This window comes from Haemaphysalis longicornis, unplaced genomic scaffold, assembly GCF_048455015.1.
Source record: "Haemaphysalis longicornis isolate Haplotype H1 unplaced genomic scaffold, Haemaphysalis longicornis Haplotype H1 scaffold_6, whole genome shotgun sequence".
Lineage (NCBI taxonomy): Eukaryota > Metazoa > Arthropoda > Arachnida > Ixodida > Ixodidae > Haemaphysalis > Haemaphysalis longicornis.
In genome coordinates this window covers 32615703-32639751 of record NW_027526407.1, presented here as the reverse complement: position 1 = coordinate 32639751, position 24049 = coordinate 32615703, and the positions used below count along the sequence as shown (strand labels likewise).

The 24049-nt window shown below is 47.6% G+C and overlaps 2 protein-coding genes across 7 annotated transcripts in view; one reads left to right on the top strand and one right to left on the bottom strand.

The window, feature by feature from the left end:
* The first annotated feature begins 372 nt into the window (after positions 1-372).
* On the top strand, positions 373-14294 carry LOC144141475 (uncharacterized). Its single transcript, XM_077673030.1, has 4 exons — positions 373-566; positions 2698-2865; positions 8279-8389; positions 13911-14294. Exons 1-4 carry the CDS (start codon positions 414-416, stop codon positions 14037-14039), a joined length of 561 nt encoding a protein of 186 aa, XP_077529156.1. The 5' UTR covers positions 373-413; the 3' UTR covers positions 14040-14294.
* A 1209-nt stretch (positions 14295-15503) lies between these two features.
* The window catches only part of LOC144142445 (uncharacterized), a 289522-nt gene continuing 280976 nt past the window's right edge, over positions 15504-24049 (bottom strand). For all 6 annotated transcript variants that reach the window (XM_077673956.1, XM_077673955.1, XM_077673958.1 and 3 more), the window contains 2 exons: positions 21323-21577; positions 15504-16785 (listed from right to left, as the gene is read on the bottom strand). In XM_077673956.1, coding sequence (XP_077530082.1) covers positions 16524-16785; positions 21323-21577 — 517 coding nt within the window. In that variant the 3' untranslated portion in view covers positions 15504-16523. The remainder of the gene's footprint in view (positions 16786-21322; positions 21578-24049) is intronic.

Below are 24049 nucleotides of genomic sequence, written 5' to 3'. Positions count from 1 at the left end.
CAAGGGAGACGAGCAGCGTGGTGAGCGCTAGTATACCAACAGCAACAATCATAACACCGTGTCGTGGCCTTGCGAGAGAAGCGCGTTTAGCTCGTTTGTCGGCCCAGAGAAATACTTCAAAAAGCACTTTGAATTCAGAATGTCATGCAATAGAAGCTTCGGGTCTCATTGATTCCCAAGCTTGGGATTCGTCAATTTTTTCCTCATTCCCAACTAACTTGCGAAAGTTTCTTTTTGTTCGCTTCTTGAAAATCCACTTCACTGATGACGAGCCATTCCCAGCGGCGCTATTCCCACTATCATCAACATCATCATCATCAGCAGCAGCAGCAGCATCGTCGTCCTCGTCGGCCGTGCACTGCCGCAGAGTGCGACAGCGTCTCGCTTCGTCTCCAACGTGACACATCTTCCCCATGGCCGGCTTCCCCGAGGTTCCCCTGCCTGGAAACGACAGCCTGAACAAGGTGCTCGACGACCTCATCAAGGGAAAGACGTCGCTGTCCGAGATACAGGTGAACAGTGACTACGTCATCACCTGGAACGGGCTCTTTAACGTCATCGAAGTGGTGAGTATACTTTATGAGCGCCATCAGTTAACAGTCTGGTGCCGGACAAGGTATACTGAGAATGAAATGCGCATGCCAGAGGTCTTAGCACACAGGATTTGGTGGGTAGCTTGTCCCAGTTAATTCAACCAATGCGGTATCTATAGTGCGTCCGACGGCACTCCAATTCAGCGCTACAGCCATGCCTAGAGTGTCGTCCCCACGACATTCGAATATTTAATACAGGCCTGACAAAGGCTAGAGCGCCAGCCGTTGTGTTGTGGGGGTTTCGTCTTAGCACCGTGTTTTTAAGTGCGGTGGTTCGAGTCCAGCTCTTGCCCCATTCGTCTTCTGTTTACATTTTAAGTTTAATTTATAATTTCTGGTGACTTAGGTAAGCTTTCGGTGTTTTAATGATTTTTCTTTTCTTGTCGCTTGGTTACGTTAGGTTACTTAACGTTACGTTACGTTAATGGTAAGTGTAGTAGTTCCGGACGCGGCATTTTTTTAATAGAAATGCCGGTGGACGTCGCTTTCGTGCAGTGCTCATAGTACCTGCCGTCTTACGGCACCCTAGACACATCCTTCAAAAAAGCTCGCGTAGCGCCTAGTGTCACGGCGGCCGCGTGAATTGCCCGTCAGTTGTAGCGTAAATTGGTTAACACGTCAAATACGGGAAAGATGCACCCCAATGTAACATTACAGCTATGCACCACCACGCCTGCCGCGGTTACGCGCTGGTATCCATGGTGTCGTGTGCCAACTCCGGTGCCTTGGTTGTTTTGCAGCGCTGTTTTGTGTATTTTACGGCAAAAATAGATGTGTGCCCGGCTCCAGTTAAAATCGCTACAATTCCTGACCATAACATAAAACACTGACAGAGCTTCACGCCGTAGGCTGAACGGAAGTGAACATACATTTACTTAATGCAGTCTTTTGGTCAGGCCACATCTCCGTTACATGTTCAGCCACTTTACGAAAATTCTGGTTCTTGAAGCGAAAACTCGTAAACGTTGCAGCAAACACCAGAATTTTAGCTTATAATACTTTTCTGAAATCGAAACTAGATCACGCGGCAGCAGATCTAGTTCCGCTGCACTAAAAAGGACAGTATAAATTTGGAGCGTGTACGAAGGAGGGCCGTTAGGTTTATCTCCGGAAAATATAAAACAGAAGATTCCCCGTGCTGCCAAGGCTTAGGATAAAATCGGTTGGCTGGATTACCGGCGCAAATTTAGCCGTCTCCAGTTTTCACGTAACATCATCGTGCAGTGAAAAACCGGACTTCAACGGCGTCGTTATGTAACTTTTTGATGCACGACGAACAAGACATAGACACCAGCTCTTCCTCACCCCAATGTTTGCTAAAGAAATCTCGCATCGATAGTTTTTATGTGTTTGCTGTAAACAAATGGAATTCCTCTCCCTTAAGGTTTTAGAACAAACTTTAGACATTTTTTCGGAAAACCTCGTTAATTACCGTAACTTAAACACATGTTTTGACTAATTTCCCTCTGTATGAAAATTTTCTGGTCTTTTATAGCTCTTGGAGCTGTATTGTTGTAGGGGCACGGCGTTTTTGCCTCACTGTGATTACATCTGCTATGTTCTTTTTTGTGATTGCTGTACTAGGGTACAATTTAGACGTGTTTGTAACATGTTATAGGTAGCAAACTTGGGCCTTTTGTTCAACACTCGTTATGCACCTCCTGTATGGACCAGAATCTTGGCCTGCACTAGAATAAATTGAAATGAAAACGCCAACGCAACCTAAGAAAGTCGAAAGGAAAAACTTCACGGAACGGCGCTTACTGTTAAGTTTTATTTTAGTCCTAAAGTCGATACAGTTACATTTGATAGCAGGAACCTTAAAACTGTTAGGCTTTATTTGAGCCCTAAAGCCGATATACATACATTTGATAGCAATGATCTTGAAACTTTTAAGCTTTGAGCGCTGAAGTCTATACACTTACATTTGATAGCAGCGACACTGATACTGTTCAGCGTCTTTTGAGTCGTAAAGTCGATACGGTCACATTTTATAGCATTGACCTGGAGTCTGTTAAGCTTTATTTGAGCCTAAAGTAGATAAACCATTTTTGATAGAATTGACGTTTAAACCAGTGAGCCCCCCTTGCCCCACCGTACACAGATCCTGGCGTCCTCGCTGTTCCTGGTGGTGGAGGTGCTGGGAGGCGCGGACGCGAGCCTGCGCTGCATGGCCACCGTGTCCTTCGCCATGGCCATGCAGGGCGTGCACTTCCTGCTCGTGGGACTCTTCTCGCCCGTCGTGTCCGTCGCCATCGCCCCGTCCTTCTACGTGAGCCACCCTCCTCCTGGCCGGGGAGGAGGAGATTCATACATGTTCTACTCACTCGCGCTCTTTCAAATCAAATCGTTTTATTCAAACATCCTAGGATGCTTAGGGGCACGGTCAAAAAGCCCAGAAAAGGCTTGAGGTGGTCCGTGCCCCCTACAAGGCATACAGCGGAAAGCGGAGCAAGTTAAAAATGCACTGGGTGAATTTGAATTTGCAGACGCAGCTGCTCGTGGACACAAATTTGCACAAAAAGATTGCAATATAAATAACAGTTAAACAATACCAGGATGGAAAAACAAGAATGATCTGATGTACATAATATGCGTGAGATCCAAAAAAAAAACTGCGCGTTACACCAAAAAAAGTGTGCGTGAATACAGAATGCGCGCTCCGCAAAAGATAATTAGAGGATTAGGGAGTAGGAGAGAATTACCTTTATTGCTTAAGCCTTCCCATAAAGAGCCGCTGTAGTAATTGACTTGGCTATAAGACTTTCGGAGTTTGGCCGGGCTTGCGTGGTGCGGTCGGTCTCCCGAAGAAAGCGTATACCATCAGAATAGTTATTTCTGGGGGCATGCTGTTAATCTGGGTTCAGGAGTCCATCTTGGTAGCGTGGCTGAGTGTTCCCAAACATTTTTCAGGAGACCGAGACATGCTGATGAAGGCGATAACTTTATCGAATTTTTTGCATGGTGCCGAGTCTCGAATGAAATCGCACGACGAGCAACCCTCGGCAGCGCACAATACCGCCTTCTAGTTCACATCAAAAGTCCCTAGAATTCCCTTAATAAATTCAACTCCAAAAGTCTGGTCCAATCAGGAACCTACATTTCAAACCCACAGGCCCCGCCCACGCTCGAAGCCGTCCCGGGTGCTTGCCCACGTGACCACGAGGGCGAGAAGGCGTTTGCGACACTCAGACGTGGAGATCTTTCGTCTGAGCACGGGGCACACCTGAGTGTCCTAGTAACTTAACCGATTCCACGCTCCGCGCTAAGGAAATCAACTCCTTTGTCATACTGCCGTCGTACTTCAATGAGTTGCAGGTGTGGGACGGGTAGCCGATCTCTCTTCTATAACGGGTCTTCTCTCTTCAATAAGGCGTCCTTCGCGGCACGGGCCGATTCGGTCACCGGTGACGAAAACACGCTAGTTAGCGTCGACGTCCTTTTTCAGCTTCGGTATGCCGGGTAACCCGATCATGACAAACCGCAGGTGGGGGCTCACCAAGGCCGCATGATTAAATGGATTTGAGGAGATTTGATTATGAAAACACCGTCCAAAGGAAGGTAATGGACGACGGCTATGGCGTCAATCAGATGTTATCAAATCAGAGTTTTGTAACATATCGCCAAAGGGAATTAAGGTAACCGACGATGACTCTTTCATTACTAAAATGTTATCTAATCGGGTTTTCGCGCAACTACACTAGTCCTGGATACAGAAACCTGCCTTCATGGAGGGTATACAATAATTTGCCCCCCGTGTTGAACTCGTGCCGACATATCGACTCAATAGCATTTTTTTTTTTGCCTTCATGAGAATAACAGCCGTTGTGGCCGTTACCCAAAAGCACGACCTTTGTGCCACTTTCCCGGCAAAAACGGGGGAAAATTCAGAAGAGACGGGTAGTGGATTGTACCAGACGTGGCGAATCGCTCGCTCTTTTACGGCGAAGCTGTTAGCCTCTCGTTGGTCGGAAAATTTCGTGTCGTAAACAAAAAACCCAGACAGGACCCAGCAGTTCCTGCCCAGGATCCCGAGCGCATGCGTCAGGCTAACCAGGCGTGCAGCGTAGAGCTCAGTATTCGTGCAAAGAAAACAACCACAAAACAACCATGGAAAGCGCATGATGGATGATAAAGCGCCGGTGAACAATATTGGGACCCCCTCCCGTGTGTTCTGCTAATTTGTAAATACTAGGTTTGCAGCCTCTCTGGAAAGGGGAGCGGGGGGTTGACGTCATTCAAAGGCTAGCGCATGCATCAGGCTTGGCAGGACCCAGCATTTCCCACCCAAGACATCGGGAGCATGCGTCAGGACCCACCGTTTGTCTCGAGCCCAGTGCAAGCGACAATCCCGCCAAGACAATGAGGAACATTTTATACCCTCACCCATCAGCATGTGTAGTGCTTTACAACAAATATGCGCTGGACATCCACTTTCGCAGGGCGGGATGGCGTCCATTTTTTTTGTTTCCAATGAAGGCTGTATACGTTACTACTAGACGAAGAGTGCTGTGGCTACCTTTCTGCGCTCCACTGCTATGTGTGAGACATCGTAAGCGGCATGGGTCTGTAAATATCATTAGGGTTAGCATGCAGGCCGCAGGAAAGCACGACCAGTCGTGTTGTAAATAAAGCCCAAGCTTTTCAGCACCCAAAGCGCTGCATTATTCGAAAAATGAAAGAAGCTCGCACGAACGAGTAACACCTGAAGGTAGCGAAGCTGTATACGCAACCTTCACGACCATCACGACGGTTTAAGTCCACGATTGCCGCCGATTTTCTTCTTCTTCGCTGCCGCAACGACCTCTACTCTATCATTGTTGCTAAAAGTGCGAGCTTACATCATTTTTTGGAAGTAATAATCATTGGACGCAACCTTGGAGGGGCATACGCTATGACGTGTCTTTCTCGTTCCGAGCAAGTGTCGCCACTATTACGGCGAACGCTGGTTTTTTTTTTTTTTTGCCAATCTTAGCCAATCTCCTTAAGTGGAGATGCTTGGCTTGACAAACGTACGCCAGGGACGCTGGGCGGGCACCGCGAGGTACGCACACACGAGTGCTCGACATTATCTTGTTTTTCTTTAACTGCCGGGCGGTCGCCGCGAGGCCTGCGCTCATGTGCGCGCGCTAAACAATTTCTTGGTATTTTTAACTGCGTACGCGAAAAATTGCTATTTGCTATAGAGCTTCACTATTAAAAAGTTTGTCTTCAAGAAAATTAAAAAGAGCGCAAAGGACGAGGGCAAAGAAACACAGTAGACGGGACGCGCGCTCACTACCAACTAGTTTATTTCGAAAACCCTTCCCACATATCAATGTCAATACATCAGGGGGGCGCCTGCGCACAGAAGACCTAAAAAAGTTAAACGACTGTTAAACGAGCAATTGCTAAGCTCGGTCTGGAATCCGCCCTCCAAAAGTCTTGCGAGCATGCCGCCCACACCAGTTTTCAACAACAGATTCAGAGGTTGCGGTCGTCAGGGTATCCAAATACCATCCTGGTGGCGACTGTGGAATCCCTGCTGCAGAAACTAAAATGCACGGCGAGGGAAAAAGAAAGGCAAAAGAGCTCCGAGAGGCCCGAGGTGATTCCCTATATCCACAAGGTGACACATAACCTTAAGAAAGTGGCGAACAGGCACAATGTACCCGTTGTTTTTTCAGCGCCGCGAAAGCTGGCAAAGTTGTGCGCGCGCATCCCTGGGGATGCCAGGAAAGGGGCTGCCTGTGGTAAAAAGCACGCACTGCGTTATGTGGATTGCGCAGTGGCTGCAGTATATGAGTTGCCACTGGACTGCGGCAAGTCCTACATAGGACAAACCGGCCGATGTGTCAATGACCGGGCCCGCGAACATGAGCTGTCCCTCACAAAGGATTCCGGTGCGAATCTTCCGGCGCACTGCGCAGAATGTAAATGCGTGCCTCTGTTTAATCAGTTGAAGATACTGGGCCGCAGCAGGGATACGGTGGCACGTGAACTTTTGGAGGCATACCATATTAAAAAAAGGGGCAAAGATTGTGTCAGCCAGACATCGGTGTATTTGCGGGAGAGTGATTTCCGCCTTTTGTGCCGTAATCGGTAGCGCGCATGTGGCTTGCCTTCTTTAGGTCTTCTGTGCGCAGGCGCGCCCCTGATGTATTGACATTTATATGTGGGAAGGGTTTTCGAAATAACCTAGTTGGTAGTGAGCGCGCGTCCCGTCTACTGTGTTTCTTTGTCCTCGTCCTTTGCGCTCTTTTTAATTTTCTTGAAGCCATGAACCAACTCGCCCAACAATCCATTTTATTAAAAAGTTTGTGTTCAAGTTTCGAAACAAGCAGCAGTTAACAGAAAAAGTACGGCAAGCTGGAGTCCCCCTCTGCAAAACTGTCGTTTTGTGCGCGTCCGCCCTTTTCATTTCCAGACTTAATACCCCAGTGGCAATTCAGCACTCTCAAATGAAGATGGTGTTGAATAAACGTTTTTTATAGAGAAAAGGCGTCAGAAAATGCGGTGTGGTCAGCGTCCTATGTCAAGGCGGCAGCGAGAGGACGCCGCCGTCGCGCGCCCGGTCAACCAGGATAGCTTGATCTTCACGGTCGGAGCTGCTCGGAGCCTCTACCACTGCTCACGGGAAGGGGTGGGCGTTAGTTGGGGAGGCAGGCTTGGAGTGAGCGGGAATTCAACGAAAAGGTGTAAAGTGTTTAGTAGGGCATTACACGGTTGAAAAGTGTGGGGGGTAGACTGTAGGTGCAATGTGGTGAAGTCGTGTACAGTTGTAGTAAGTATCTGTTTGTAGGCGTCGCCAGATGTACGCTTGCGCGTGCGTGAGGGAGGGACGGAAACGATGCATGATTGTAATAGCCCAGCCGTAACAGGAAAGCACGCGTGGAGCATCGCTGGCAGCATCGGCGTTTCCGAAAGGTAAAAATGCCGCCGCTGAGCCTCCTGCCGCAGCAAAGTTTCAAGTTAGTCTAGACGATGCGCAGCTACAGAAAAGTGCGTAATATGGCACGCGGTGAGAAAGGCCTGTACGCTATGCTACATAGCGCCGACATTACTGTGCGTTAGAATAGTTGTAAAAACATGGGAGAGACTTCAGCTACACAAAACTTCCGGGCCATCTCCACTAACGTGAAACGAGGGGAGGGGCGAAGCATGCAGTGTATAAGCACGACCGCTCGATGGAAACCTTTCCATCGAGCGGCCGCGGTATAAGTGTATTCTTGGCGCCTTGGCGTTTTTGCCAATGGAAATAAAACCTCTGGGGGTGCAGGTACACAGCTTTGCTGTAAAAGACTCGCGTCTTTGAATCACAAAACGTTCTAGCGCGAGGCGTAAACGAGTGTCTCGGTGTTCCAGCACAGTGACTACACGAGACGACGCTTACGGCGACATCAGACGCCGACAGGTAGAGCCCTTAAAAAATGATGCAACTCTCCGTCTAACGACGGCGGTGGTTGAAAGAAGCTTTCTCGTGAGGGATTCCTCTGTCGATACAAAAACCTAAAGCAGGCTTCACCTGTGAAAGAGTATTTGAGGGAGAGTGCGCTTTACAGGCGGAAGTTTGCTTTCCTGCAGTGGGTTTTGAGGTGGACTACAGACGCCATCAGTGAGACGTCAAAAGCTTCGCTTTAAAAACTAGTGCGAAAGAGAGGAGCTTGAACGTTCTGTGCAGCTGAGACCCTTCTCGTATCGCGCAGTACGTGTCCTTCCACTTCATGGCTGCGCTGTTCCTCTTCTGGCCCGGGTGCTGCAGCGTCATCAGCCTCCGCTTGAGCATCACCCAGTGCGCCGTGGGCGTCATTGGAGGGGTACGCACCCTTTTTTTACAGCAGCCTCCGTGAAACATATTTAACCATCTTTCCACTGCTACTGGAGGAGATGCTAACGCCTTTGCCGGAGCGAGCGCTAGTAGCAAGAAATATTAAAGCAAAATGGAGAGACGAGCAAGTTGGTGAACATCCATGAGTGAAACTTAAGCGCAAACTCACACAGGGACGAGAAGCGCTGGTGTCGTTTCCCTTAAGTTTCACTCAAGAAATATTAGGGTGCCCGGTCAAGCAAGTTCCTCTGGCACTGCTGCCCGAAATAATTGTTCACCAATACACGGTTGCAGGAAGTTTTATTGCGGGGGCTACGGTCAACGTAGTAGAGCTGATGCACTTTTTCTGGGCTCGCAGGCTCGCTGTGAGCGTCGTTTTGGGCCCTGGAGCAGGCCCTGATCAGGGGGACACGCTGTATGTTTCCTAGAGTTCCTTGACCACCCGCAGGGCTCCCGAACCGAGAAGAAAACAATTAGCCCATTTTCACTGACTTCACGTCGCGAACGCTGATGTTAAAGGACTACCGACACAAAATTTTAAAGGCGAGATAACTTTGGAGATAGATTGGTGTGAACACGCACACATCATCTACAAAATATCAGTGGAAAATACAGCTAGAACATATTCAAAATCAATCTTAAAGTGTGCGAAACGCAACTGAGCAGACAGCGGAGGACCTCGCGCAATCGACATTGCCTGGAATCGATGTGGAGTAAATAAACAACATCCAAACACGTCACGAGTTTATGTTGCCCGCTTTCGCACTGCCGGCGTTTCTCGCCGGCTCGCCCCTCCAATCAGAGGTCGGTGCTTTTGCTCTAGAGCAACGAACGATCCGAGCGTTGGCGGCGAAGGCGCCGGGATTTCATTGGCTCATCGGGCAGCTGGCCGCGACGCAAGTTCTACACCAATTCCAGGCACTCAAATTTATTGCTTTTTATTACACTGGACGCGAAAACGCGCCGAGGACACGGAAAGCGCACTGAGCGAACCGCACGGTCGCTGCGCAGGCGGCGGCTACGGCCGCGATGTGGCGCAGGCCCGCGCAGGTAGCTCAAGCAATAGCTTGTTCCCGCTGCACGAAATGGGACTCAGGTCCCCAACAAGTCAGCACATACGAAAAAGGAGTTAATGATGCGATGGCGAATTGCATAAAAATCGTCATCTGCACCGCTTACGAGAGCGGCAACCGAATATCCGCCGCAGTGTCAAGTCTAACGCATCTGTAGGCAGACTTGTAGGCAGACCGGCAGCTGCTCTTAGAGCGCGTCTCCCCACCCACTGTCTCGAGTGTCACGCGTTATTCTCTAGCCACGGCAGCAACTCGCGGCGCCTGCATCACGACCACAATTGCTTTTTAATTAAGCGGCTGACGAGATCAGTACATAGGGGTAGTATGTAGGGGCTGCCGCCGACGCGGAATCGACACTTCTACGGCAGCTCTGCTCTGATATCCGTCCGACAGTCACGTTGGAAGCTTTGTTTATACCAAATCCAGCTTTTCGCGGCACCCGCTGAAACCGCAACTGCGACTGGCTGCATTAAAAACGTCTTTAATTAACTAACCGTCGCGCGCTGAAGCAAATGTGGTTTGTACACGTGATGAATAGGCCATTAGCTATTAATCGCAAAAAAAAAAAAAAGCAAAATTTTTGTGTCAGTTCCCCTGTAAAGCGCTAACCACATGGAGCGATTTTTCCAGCGACGCGACGAGCGACGCGACTAGGATCCGCAGTCGCCAAACCGAAGTCGCTCGCCGAGGCAACCACATGACAGCGACTGCTCGAGCGACTGAGGATGGCGATTTCAATGTTGCCGCACACACGCGCTTGGTACGGTGGTTGTTTGCAAACATTTTTTTGTTCATTTGTCATAAAAAGCATGACTAAAAAGTATTACACCTTTCTACCTTGCTTTTTGCACTTCATTGCATCTTTAAAACTGGTTTGGGTTAGCGATAGCGCACGCTTTTCCTTCTGCGCCTCGTCTCTCGGCTCCAACATGAACGCCGTGAAGAATTCGCTTTCTTGACGTCGTTTTTCCCACACGGGTCTCACCCAGTGTGTGCGGGAGCCTTCTTGCTCCTGCTTCAGCGTGTACACAAGCTTTGCCACGCGAAGCTTTCTTTTCCGCTGCACCGCTGCGGAAAATCCGCTGCTCCGCTGCGTGGATTTGCAGTCTTCCCCCCGTTCTCTTCCAAAACCGGAGGTTGCGTGCTTACGTAGGGGCTCTCCTATTGGCTAGTCGCTGAGGCCACTTCCGGGAGGCGAGCGACTGTTTCTGGCGACCCAGAACCGAGCGATTCGATGAGCGACTTGGTCCGCGGCGAAAAGTAGTTCGTCGCTAGTCGCGTCGCGCCCCAAGTCGCTCGCAAAATCGCTCCATGTGGTTGGGGCTTAATATCGAAGTTGCGTGGCGTTCCCTAATCGCAAAGCGAAGGTTCATGGAACTTATCAAAGCCAGCAGATCGATTCCCGTTCGCGTCGATTCATTTTTGCCATGTTCCACTGCTCGATTATCTACTGGAACCTTTTCCTACTTTAGAACTTGGGACATTGCCGCGAGGGGGCGCCGCGAGCGCTTTTCGTTTTTTTCATGGCGTATTTTTTTATTTGCTGTCGCAAAAAATGTAGCGGCAATAAATTCTTAATTAAGAGAACAATGCAAATATCACTTACCTATTTATGTCTTGCACCAAACATGCCTCATGCTTTGTTTTTTGCTCAACAATGTTGGCAATTACAAACATTGCCGCCAGATTTACTAGTATAGAAAAGCTCTACCTATATAAACGTTTCGTTCAATAATGCCCTTATCTTGTTATATGCGCGCTTTGCGCTTGCTGTCCCCCTCGGTGGGCTATGCCCTCTCCACATCTCTGAAGCCGCATTACCACGCCTCGTCCCATGAAAGCCTCGACCAAAAACAGCTTCGCCTTCAGAACGTTGCATTTTACAGCCGTACCATTTCATAAGGGCGATCTCCCGTACACGCCAGGTCAACTTCCCAAGCGTTGTAGTCCCGCACACGGGCCGAGTGTCAGGCCTGGGAGTTGCTTGTACCTAGTTTGCCGGTAGGTGTCTTGCGCCTCATAGGCAATAAACGAATGCACACGGTGACTCTACAGCCACGGTGGACGCTCAACTGGTAACCGCTTCCGACAGGATGCAGACACCTGACTATTTCACCACCCGCAAATCGATGTTGTAGACGGCCAGCGGGCCCCGCCAGATAGACAAGGGTCCGGGGTCCTCGCAAAAGTAAAGGCAACTAACTATCCAGGAGTTAGACGACCACTTTCAAAGGTCTGCACTCAACGAGGGACGCCGGTAACCTTTAAAGAAACCGGTGGGCGCCGGGCGGTACGCGGATTCGGACCCGGTACCTCCCGCACACGAGGCGAGTGCTGTACCTCGCGCTGCGGTGTTGAAACAACGAGGCGTGAACAACATAGCTGAGGTATTGAAAAAGAGCATGCCTATGCCTCGTTGTTTCAAAGTGACGGCCACCGTTTTAGGCAATTCAGCCCCACATGTTTACACCCAAGCAACCACCAGACGTCCGCTGACCGTCCGACGTACGTCCATTCCAGCTCTTACGGACGTCCGCAGGACGTCCGTTTCGGAGCCGGTTGACATGCCATGTACGTCCGTGGGACGTCCTGGTTTACACTTCCGTACGCCCATTCAGACGTTCGAAATGGGATGTATTTTCAATGTTCAGTGAAAATTTCCAGACTCCCAATGCATGTTTGCAAGGCGCAGTCGTAACTATATGGCATCCGATAAGTCTAACCGGCCCACTGACCGTTCTGCGCTGCGGTTTTGAAGAATTTGAGGCACGGGCTGTGCGTGCGACTGCGGTGTGTCTGTGTGTCAAGGGATGCGAGAATTGATGCGCCACGCCTTCCCCTCATGTTCGCGCGCGCCGTGCTGCCACTGGTTGCGGCCACCGGCCAGCTAATTCTACAAGCCGGCAAAAACGATTCGCAATTGAGGGTAAAACTAATTCATACCTCAGGGTGTCCACGAACCGCTCCCCAAAAATCTTCCCCCAATTCTTTTCCCTTTTTTTCCGAACCTTTCTGGTAGTGCAAATAGGTGTACATGGCTTCGCTGCATGAATTATACGTTTTTCTCCGCGCAGCGCGTCTTGATGTTGCTGTTTTGCATAACACGTCAGGTATGCGGAAAAGCCAGACCAACGCTGCCTCTATAATCTTTGCTTAACGCGTGAGTGAAAAATGGCCTAACAAACACTCTCCTGTTGCTCTCTCCTACCCTTTCCCGCTCCGTAGCCTTCCTACGTGCTTTCATGTCCGCCAGCCAGCGCCGCTTCTCGGAAACTATGCAAAATAGTTGGCAGTTTTTCTAATGTTCCCCAGGCTGCGCTCCGACGCCTTCGAGCTCAAGCTTACAGACGTCCCTACCGCTCCCAAAGGAAAGCGGGCGACGCGTTAGGCAACGTTTTTACAGGCGGCGTTGGCCAGACACACACAAGGCAGCCTATAAAAGTTTGCAAGCCTTCTAGCTGCACAAGCAAATCATTTGACTGTGCCATGCATTAGCATAAAAGTCAGACTCCAAGAGCAGGCATCGAATGAATATCTGGGCGACCGCAGGTACAAGCACAGACTCTGACATTCTAACACGAATCAACGTGGCTTATCATAGATTACCCCACTACCTACTTTTTAAATGCAGAGCATTTCAGTAACTCACGATGTCACCCGCGTTGACATCCGTAGTCCGCACCGCACCCCTCCCTACTATATAAATATATAAAAAAAATACTATCCGGCGCCTGGTTTCCATCCCTCGACCCTGCGGGCGGAACGCAATGTACATTGTGCTCTACCCACTGCGCCACAAAGCCGACACAGAATGGGACGCTACGTACGCGCCTTATATCGTTGATTCATTCAAATTACTGCTGACGATCGCTCTCTCGTCAGCAGTTGTCACAAGTGCAACAACATTAACGTAACGCAAACTACTTAACGTCGTGCGCCCCCGGAAATGCTCTGCATTTGATCGTGCCCCTCGCGAGGGGGATGTTTCACTGCGTCTTCTATCGGTCGCTGGACCCGTGGCGCCATCTGGTGGAGGCGCGGCACAACTCGTAGCACTTTCTTTGAAAAAGCGCCTAGAAAGCGCGGCAAATATGAAATAGGGATGACGCGCTTTCGAGGCAATCCGCCGACGCGGCTGCTTTGTGTACAGACTTGGCGGTGAGCGTCCCGGGATTCTGGTGCCGACCGAACTTATTGGTGACGCATACCCACTTGGGGGATTGTCCAGGATCGGGATCTTTTCCAGCCCAAAAGGGGGCCCCGGTCCACTTATGGTCGAGAACCACTGATGTAAATGGTTAAACGTGCTTGAATAGGCCTGCCTGCCAGCAGCCAGACCAGTTCTTGGAGGAGGAGACAAGTCCACATACGTGTTGTTTTCCGAACGTGTTTCATCCCTTAGGCGTACAGTTACTGCATGTACTTTGGTTGTTGCAGATCGTAGCCATGGTGCTGGGAGGCACCCACCTGGCCCATGCCATCTACTGCCTCATGGGAACGGTCACCAACAAGCACAACATCGATTTCAAGGACGTGGAACGTGAATTTGGCGACTTGGTCCAGTGACAACACTAAAGCACCTGCATAATGTGCAGTGTATGCAGCTTTTGTCGCAATGAGTAGCTTAGACTTTTCTATTTTTTTAGCCCCATGTGCTGTTGTCATCACATAGGACCTGAAATACTTCACATCAGGAAATGCAAATTATTTGATAATACAAATACCAGCTTTGCAATGACGAAATCCCAAATGTGTAACACTAATAGGAGTTATCATTTACGCGATGCTGAATGCTGGGAAGAAAGCATCAATACTAGTAGAATAAATTAACTACCTTGTAAATACCATACTCCATTTGGCGTCAACACTTAAGTACAACTACACAAACAAACATGCAGACACCCCTAGCTACGCCTAGCTACAATTTCATTTGCTTCACCTGCAGATCTTCAACATCCAGCAAAACCTCATTTACAAGGACAATTTTTTTCAAAAGGATAATTATCTATTCTGGCAATATTAGCAGTGGCTGGTTGTTCTTGCATCAAAATAATAATGAAAGAAGCATCACTGTTGGGAGACTTAACAAGCCGGGACGATTAGCACCCGATGTCATAGTCCACTGCCAAATGCTCCCCATAATACATCATGCATACACAGTCTTGCTTCTAACCGCAGGCTAACATAACCTGCAAGACATTTGGTATTTGCTCATGTGCACAATATCCTCCATGGCCAAAATATCGTGACTGCAAAACAGTCCCTTCGCCCAGGGTTTGTTTTTTATCTCAAAGCACAAAACAATTTCTACAGCTAACTGTGCCCAAACCACAGTGAAACTTGCCAAAATTCACCCCACCACAACCTCCTACAGCAGCACTTTGCAACAATGACCAGTTTTACAGCTCCCATGGTGTAAAACTTTACTTGCAATTCACAGGTAGCGCTTGCCAGAAGTGCTAGACCACGAAGTTTATGTTGCCCATCATTTTTGGCTGCTCAGAAAGGGAAGCCTCAAATGTCCTGTGCTTCAATAAGTGTTGATACAGTATTGATCCTCGAGTATAATCTCATTCCCTGTAAACATATTTCTGCAATTTCGATGAGATGAACAAGTCCCAATGTCTAGTTGACTAGGTAAAAACTAGAATTCGCCTTGCTTTCAATCGTTCCACCCTCGTGTGAATGTGAAATCAAACCTAAATAGAGTTAGAAATAGCATAACAACTGGTACGCAGGTGATGTTTTTGCTCAATATAATGCATATGAAGTTGACTGACTTTACAGCAATTATCGACAAAATACCAACTTTGAGCTCACATGTGCCTCCAATAATCTGCAGTACTTACCCATTCCTATTAAAGTTTCTATTCTTTTATTGTAAAGAAACAGCCACTTTCTGCTTTATATAAACATTTCCATCTGCGTTCATGTATCTCGTGAAGAGAAACTTGCCTTGTTTGTCCAGCTTAGTTTCCTGCTTTTCCCAAACGGACAATGAACTTGACAAAACACCTGAAGCAACATCACTGCTGGAACACACCACTAAACTTTATTCACAACTAAAAACCATTTCCATTTTGGAAAGCAGTTTGAAACTGGCAATTTATAGAATTTACAAAAAGAAACCAACAAAGGCCTGTCAGTACTCCTGCCAACAATATACAATGCAAGGGCTATTTAAATACAAACTATGGCATGAAGTGCTTCCTGTCCAGGCATAAAAATATTGTTCGATGAAATAAAACACAGCAATGTAGTCACTCTTGTTTCTACACAAACAAAACAAGGTACACATTCTGTGTGTCCAACAAGAGAAACCTTAAACTATACACGAAAACAACAGTAAGTACTATTGCACAACTACGTGTCGAAACGGGACAACAAAAATGGCACTCATTAAGAGTCCTTTCAGTATTCACGAAACCCAAGCAGGGTTCCATGGCGAAAGACTTTCTCGAAAGGATTCCAGAGTAAGCGACCCAAACAGTAACACAACAGGCTATGGAACACTTTAACTTTCCCCTTTAAATTTCCCCCCTATCCCAATCCCTAACCAAATCGCGACACGTTCCTCTCAAAGTTGGAAACACTTCAATTTTGGTGCATTTCCTTTACTGCAACCAAAGAGTTATGAGAATGCAGCGACACACGTAGACCACTTTGGCATCAGCCTACTGAAGTGTTGCGCACACTCTTAGGCCTTGTCAGAATTTAAAAAGGAAAACGAGCACAACTTTTAATTAACACACCAATTAAAACTTACAGGAAAGAAGCAGGAGTGCTGCTGGGGCCTTACATCTTACTCAACAGTATGCCACTGGCCCCGAGGCTACCAGCAGAGCATTTTATTTGCAGTGAGATTGCACAGCAGAACACCGCACTAGGCACAAAACCTCAATTCAACCCTTGGGACCGAGGGAATCCTTGTGTACCCTGCAACAAACCGCCCTACAAGTTCGAGGCAGCACCAAACGAAACACCAAAAGTCCACGAAACAAACAGCCAAAGAATCGACCCTCCCGTCCCCTTTGTGTCCTTCCAAGCAAATCATATTGGTGGTGGCAAACTGTTCCTCCGAACAGTGATGAACTCCGGAGGGTTGTTGCACATGTCTCGCCACAGCGCCATCAGGTCGTAGCCGTTCTGCGCGGCCGAAGAGGACGCTCCGGGAAAGAGCACCACCAAGACGGTCACCAGGGCCGCAGCCATGAGGAGGCCGCCCACGAAATAGCGGGCGGTGGTGAAGCGCTCCACGGTCACGGGCGCCAACCGTCGCCGACCGGCCAGGACCCGACGACTGTTGTTCAGCCTGGGCGTGTCAGGCGTGCACCAATAAGAAAGTTCAGAAATATCGTGCAACAGCCTTGCAGGGTGGAAATGCACAATTTTGCGTCGATGCAAGGAGCAACAATTGTTTCGCTTTGCACAGCCTATCTCATACTACTTTTATTTGGGTTAAGAAACTAACTACAATGAAGACAGAGAAAGAATAAATATTTTTATTTATAAAGCAGAGGCTGATGAGTGGGGCCTCGTCACCCTGTGGAAGGCATCCCTAGTCCAGGATGCCTTGACTTCGGCTGGCCGTCCGTGCTAGGGTCACGAGTTTGAGCTAGTTATCCGGGTCTGGGCTAGTTAGGGAAGCCCACCACTGCTCGAAAGTGGGGTTGGGAAGCGGGGGCAAGTCTGCAGTACGTTGGCGCTCCTATATCATCTGGTAGAGCATGCCAGTGTTTAACCCACCGAATTACAGTTAGACTGCCTAGAGTGCCATCCAACACCACTATAAGCACTGTACTAAAGCAACCTCTACCGGCGTTTTAAATGAAAAATGCCAAGTCTGGCTCCACTCCCCTCTGCCTAATGTAACTTAACTTGACCTAACAGAAAATAATGAACAAAAAGCAACCATTTAAAACATTAAAGAAAAATTTAAGACATGAAAGTTATAATTAAAAATAAAGATAACACATGGTGACTAAACAGCGCAGAAGACGAAACACAGAGAAGAGCAAAAAACAGGCAGCGCTCGTCCTGTTTTTTGCTCTTCTCTGTGTTTCATCTTCTGCGCTGTTTAGTCACCATGTCGCAACACCAACTCGCCCAACTTTCCATCCTGCTAAAGATAACACAATGGATGTGAGAGCCAGGTTCAAAAAGTCGCCTTTGGTATCAGTAAGCTAAGACTCAACATTCGACGCAAAATTCGACTTTGGAAAGCACTCTAACCTTGGCTGCAGTGCCGAGCTAGAGTGCCATCAGATAGCACTTTAGACATGCAAATATTTTAACATTGGAACCAGGCTGAAAATGGATTTTCAAATTGCTCTAAGAGACAGAAAAACACTTTTTCGCCAAAAATCAGCTACGAGAACTACTAATAGAGTGCAAAGCTGCAGAGCAACAAAGGAAACAGCAAAGGCAACAGTGTCTGCGAAATATTAATTACAACAGGACATTTTTCACAGGCTGAAAACATACAAGAGACAGAAAAACACTTTTTCGCCAAAAATCAGCTACGAGAACTAATGGAGTGCAAAGCTGCAGAGCAACAAAGGAAAACGCAAAGGCAACAGTGTCTGCGAAATATTAGTTACAACAGGATATATTTCACAGGTTAAAAACATACATCGGATTCAAGGTACCAACTGGTGGAGTGGCGGTGACAAAATTCAAGCCTTGCATGCTTCAGCATGTCATAATACTACTACATGCTATGATGCGCCATCCCGTGCTCACAGACGGTGTCAGCAGCAACAGCGACAAGCAGGACCAATTTTGTCAGCCCTTGTATTTTTCCCTTACACAGGGTGCAGGGAAAGCGCATTAATTCATATCTCTAGGGAGTGAAAAAAATGTACAATTCCTCTAAATGCCCAATTCTCGAATAAATGACAAAAACAGCACACTTGCAATTATTTTATGCATACCACTACTTTGCGAACAAGTCGGTGATGTTAGTTCGTCTTTTCGCTAACGAGTTTTCGGACTTGCGACAATCTGCGCTGGGCAAGAGTACTGCACAGAGGGGTGTCATAGCAGATTTCTTCCAGAACAGCGAGAGCATCCGCGGGTTCTCATGCAGTAGGACCCAGCGGGAGTACATCACACGAGTCCTTTTCTTCAGATGCCTCATCCACCATACCAAGGGCATTGGTGATGATCTTATCATGACTTAACTGGCTGTCGGCATCATCAACAGCAACACAGTCAGGAAGCTGAACTTTGGAGAGGACCAAACCTGCAAATGCCCTGTCGCCCAGCATACACTCTGGGCTTTTACATGTTTTGAGTCGAACAAACCCTCTGCTAACGTATTCACCCACATGTACACCACAATATTTATCGCACTCAGAATAGCCACGATGTCTGAATCGGTCCGAATCAAGTGAAGCACGCGGAAATTTGCGCTAAAATAATGAAGGCGCGTGGAAATAGGGGCAATGTGCATTTTTGAAGGGAGGGAGCAGGAGCACCAAACTATATGAATTCCTGAATTAACGGGGACAATTAACAAGGTTTTACTGTACGACACTAAAACACCATCAATTCCAGCAGAAATTTCACCAAAAATGTATTTAATGCTTTTGAACTTCATTAATGAAAATTTCTTGGTGTATTTGGTTGTTGAAGAAGGTATTTGTTTCAATTTAGGCAATCGTCAATTAAATTCTGTGAGAGTTACTTCACTGCTAGAGAATTCAACATTACTAATGTCAATACCTGACCAAGTTAATTTCTAATACCCTTTGATGCATTTGGGGAGTACCAACTATTGAGGAGTGCTCTTAAACTAACTACTGCATATACCTTAAAGAGCAAGAATGTATATAGGAGGCGAAATGCCCGTTGTGGCAGGCACAGGAAAGTTACTAGATAACGCCACAATAAAAAGCAATGTGGACAACAAAGCTCCGTAGCTGGGACGGTGAGGGAGAGGGTAGCAGTGCCAAATAGACGAAATGGTAGTGGCCACAATTCATTCCAGGGCTGGGCACTTGGTGACTGCAGTGGCTGTGTACATTTTTTACCTGCAAAAAATGCTGCCAGCTTAACCTCAGCAAAGTGCTTGTGATGTCATCTGACCGCCCAAGGAAGTGACGTTTGTCCTCCTGTCTTGTGTTAAGTGTGAATGCACTTCTTAAGCGAGCCTGAATCGTCCGCCGCTGAATCGTCCGCGCGCTACTCTCCTCCTCCTCTCTCCGCTCAGTGACTGCGGGTGTTGGGCGCCTCCTCTCCACTTCGGGCGGGAGAGCTCTCGCTCGCGTAGCGGGCGCTCCGCATTCCGACACGTGAGGGTGCTCGTGTAGCCCTCGCCGTAACGGCGGGCGCTACTCTCCTCCTCCTCTCTCCGCTCAGTGACTGCGGGTGTTGGGCACCTCCTCTCCACTTCGGGCGGGAGAGCTCTCGCTCGCGTAGCGGGTGCTCCGCATTCCGACGCATGAGGGCACTCGTGTAGCGGCCGCGTGGCGCGGGAGGGTATTAGTCGAGCGCGCGCCGTCGTCGAGAGCGGTCGCTGGTCCTGCATCTCGATAACGATGATGGCGGACCGGGCAACGGTACCAGCAATAACGAGTGAAATATCTTTCTTTGTAGTTGTGTGCGTGTGTGTAATTTCTCGACTACTCATTAAGATCACGATATCCACCGTAATCGCGCAATCAACAACCGTGCATTCGCACTTACACACTCTCCCCCTCGGGGAAGTGCGAGGGATATTTTTTTACTCTGTGCTACACCCTTTCGGGGGTACTTGGCCACTAAAAAATTTATATTGACATCTAAATAGAAACCCCTCATTACATATACCATAAAATTCTGAGGAAGCACCCCCTGCAGGCAAGTCGAGATCACCAGTAAAGTGGAGAGGGGCGCTATCCTGGAATAGCTCCAAAAAACGCAAGACGGCGGCGACAACCATTCCCTGACAGAAAAAGAAACACGGAATGCATACATACCTAAAATTTTGTCAAAGAATGTTAGTCATCGCTCTCAAAGCCATCAACAGACTCCTCGAAGACAGTCGCAAAGAAAAATTCACAGAATTCTGCTTGAAGTCTGCCCCGGTCTTCTATTGCCCTGCCTCTAACATCTGCACAGTCCACCATGCCTGTCGCCTTCTTCTAAGCCATCCAGTGTGTTGCTTATGCCACAGCCCTGAAGGAATGCACCACAGTATCCTCAGGTACAGTGGCCCATGCTTCGGCAACAAATCCGGGTACATGCTGCTGCCAAAAACGGCATCGCAAAAAAAAAAAAAAAAAAAAAAAGAATGATGCGTAGAGATCGAGCTATTGAGGTGCTAACGCCAACTGGATTGGATTAGAGCTGTCTATGGCATGCAGATTTGCCTGGGTGCGGTGGATTTTGGACTGCGGACACTGTGGAGCAAAGAAGGAGGGGAATGACATGGACATTTGAAATTAGCAGCACGTTTAGGGTCCCTTACACAGGTGGCGGCGCTTGTTTGGTATTTTACAGTACCACATTTGCGCAATTCTAGCACGCACACTTTTTTTGCTAGAAGTAGCCCCCAGATTTGTGTGCAAGTTACAATCGGGCTAAAAGCTGAAATCAGCTTCAAACTGGCCAGCAACTTTTCCATGTACATGAACACCTCCAAAAAAAAACAATTCAATCCAATCAAAATTTTTTTTTTTCAAAATTTCTTAAGTAACTTTCCTGCATGTCACAATAGTGCAAATATGCCATACACTTTTTCCTGAATCTCGAATCAGACACCGGTGCCTTTTTTGGCAATTTCCTTTCCTCGACACTCCTCAGTTGGAAGCCAAACTTGGAAATTTGGACCACACTAAACACCGTGAAAACAGTCTGCAGCTCACCAGTACTTCATCCTGATGACAACAGTGGCTGCCCAGTGTAGCAGGTCAATGCTGACGGGGTTTGTTGCGCCGTTCCTGCCTCCTGTCTCCCCTTCCCCTCCGTGGTGCCCGTCCTCCTCTTCCTCCTCCTGGGCTTGTAGCTCGCTCGGGTCCATCTCTTCGACGCCGTCGAGGTGGTCCGGGCTGTCCAGGGCATTCTGGATGCTGGCAGCGGCGACCAGTTCGTCCAGCACAGTGCCGTTCTGCAGCGTTAGACTGAAAAGCAACACAAGAGAGGATCAGGAAAAAATGTGCCACAAGACTTCGAGCCCATACGTTTTCAGACTCACCAAAATAATCAGTCCTTAAAGCAAAAGCACTCTTAATGGGACCGGTAGCATTCTGTCAAAAAACTAATGCACTTCCCCATAGACCGGTTGATCAACCAAAGAGCTCTGGTAAGGTCTCTGGACACAAGGCGTGTGCATGGAACTGGGCCTCCACTGTGTCAAAAAAGTTTACTGAAAATCACCAAAAAGGAAAGGCTCTATAGATAAGACAACACATGCATCGATCATGAAGGAGCACAAAAGTATACGTTTATCTCCTAAACCACGTATCGGTATACACGTAATCTTTCGTTTAAGCACTTAGTGCGAAAGAAATCGTCATATGGCTTCGTTATTCATTTCAGATTTTCGTCCTTGGGTGCTTGATGATTTATTGGACGCACTTTCAGCACAGGTTTTGATGCACTTTCTGACGCAGCTTTGATGTCGGAAAGCTTTCGCCGTGCTCTGAACTTTCTTTAGGAAGGGAGGGTTAAGTTTCATTGCCCAGTTTTTCAACAGCCCTGCACTACTACTAGTTGCCTATCACTTAAGCCTAGGCGAAACAGACAACACTTTGATCATTCCTTGAGAGCATAGGATAGGATAGGATAGGATAGCAAAGAACAAAAATGGAAAGGCAGGGAGGTTAACCAGGTGCAGAGTCTGGTTTGCTACCCTGCACTGGGGATGTGGGGTTAACGGTATAAAAGAGGGGGAAGGCAAAAAGGAGGAGATAGGAACAGGAACGTGCACACTTATGGTCCCTTTCTCTGACACTAAAGATGTTCATGTAAGCATATATCATTAAAAAAAAACAAAGACAGGCTGTTGTCGCCTTCGGTGATTTGAAGGTAGAAACTGATGTACTAGGGTTGTCTCTAAGATGGAAAAATGATCATCCAATACCTTTTCCTCATTCCCTTAAGATTAAAAAGTGTGGGCCTTTATGTGTCATAGCTACCCCTGGGCTTTGAGGGGTGCCATAGAGGCGAGAGTTAGGAATTAGAAATCCCCCCTGACCCTATACAGTAATAACAAGATATTGAAACCTTGTCTATGTGTGTAGTGCTTCATTTTCCCCTCCTATCATCCAGAAGTTATCCCGCAAGGAAGAGAAAGCTGCAGCATTGCGTTCACAAATGCAATGATGCAACCACTGGGCGATAGTTGAACAGCCTTCAAATACCACTAATATCATTCAGAGTGAGCAAAATGCTCCAGAAACAATTAAACAGCTAGTCCCCATGCTTTGAACAAGTGGCAGAAGCCATGCCAAGCTTACGCTTTCATAGCACTTCCAGCTGGCACCAAGCGTGGTTGGGGTCAATCTTGCAAAGTTCTGCCCCTTAAGTTAATGCATGCAGTGCCAGGCATGATGCATATTGCACTGCCAAGCGTGTATGCTGAAGGATTACTTTTAAGTTTAACATGACCATTATCTACAGCATCTTTTATTTTTTTTCAGCCACAACGAGTGCCCCAGAGAAACTCACTACTTAGGATTAACATACTTTGATCCTTTCTCAGGATAAATTAAGAGGAAAGTTGGTTCCTCAATACAGAATATGTGATTATAGTGAAACTGATCTGCATGTGTTTTGTACCATCACCTTATTGCTAGAACCACATATTACATATTTTTTGTAACGTTTCAATTTCCAGCCCAAAAATCACAAAATGCATTTGGCCACCGCAGTGTACCTAGGGTTGTTCGTTTCCTAGTGAAACCCAATCTTACCTTATTTTTACACCCTGAACACATTTTAGCAGAATCGGATTAAGTCCGATTTTTTCCCAAAATGGACCTTTTCAAAGTAGCGATCTGCACAATCGCAGACTGACGGTCCGCCGTTCTCAACCAGTACATGCTGGGAGCAAGCTCCACAAACACAGCTTTCGGACTCATTGAGTATTGGCATGACTCTACCGCTCGCAAATCCTGCACTCATGTCGTCGTGCCTAGCTAATGGAAGCTGCATTGTTGAGAGAACTTTCTCCCAGCTGAGATAAATTTCCACAATCGGACTGGTCTCAAACGGAGACCAACATGCTGTGCATGCAGACAATAATGCACGTAAACAAGGATGTGTAAAGAATCGATGACTAGGTTTTTGTGAATAGAATGTTTCATTTATTAGAAGTTGTCAATGCTCTTTACTGTCATCATTTCTGATCCAGTCCCAAGCAAACGTCGAATTTCCGAGAGTATCTGCTAGAAAACCCTAGTACGCCTCCGATCACCAGCTTGAAACAAACACCAATTTTAACGCGTTAAGAGTTAAGGAGCTCGTGACACCTTCTGGTAAAATAAACTACATGTATTGCTTAGTTCATCTGTATATTTAACCCGAAAAAACCTGAATTTCGGAATGGTTTTACAAAAAAAAAATCCTATTTGTCCCCAATTATCAATTTG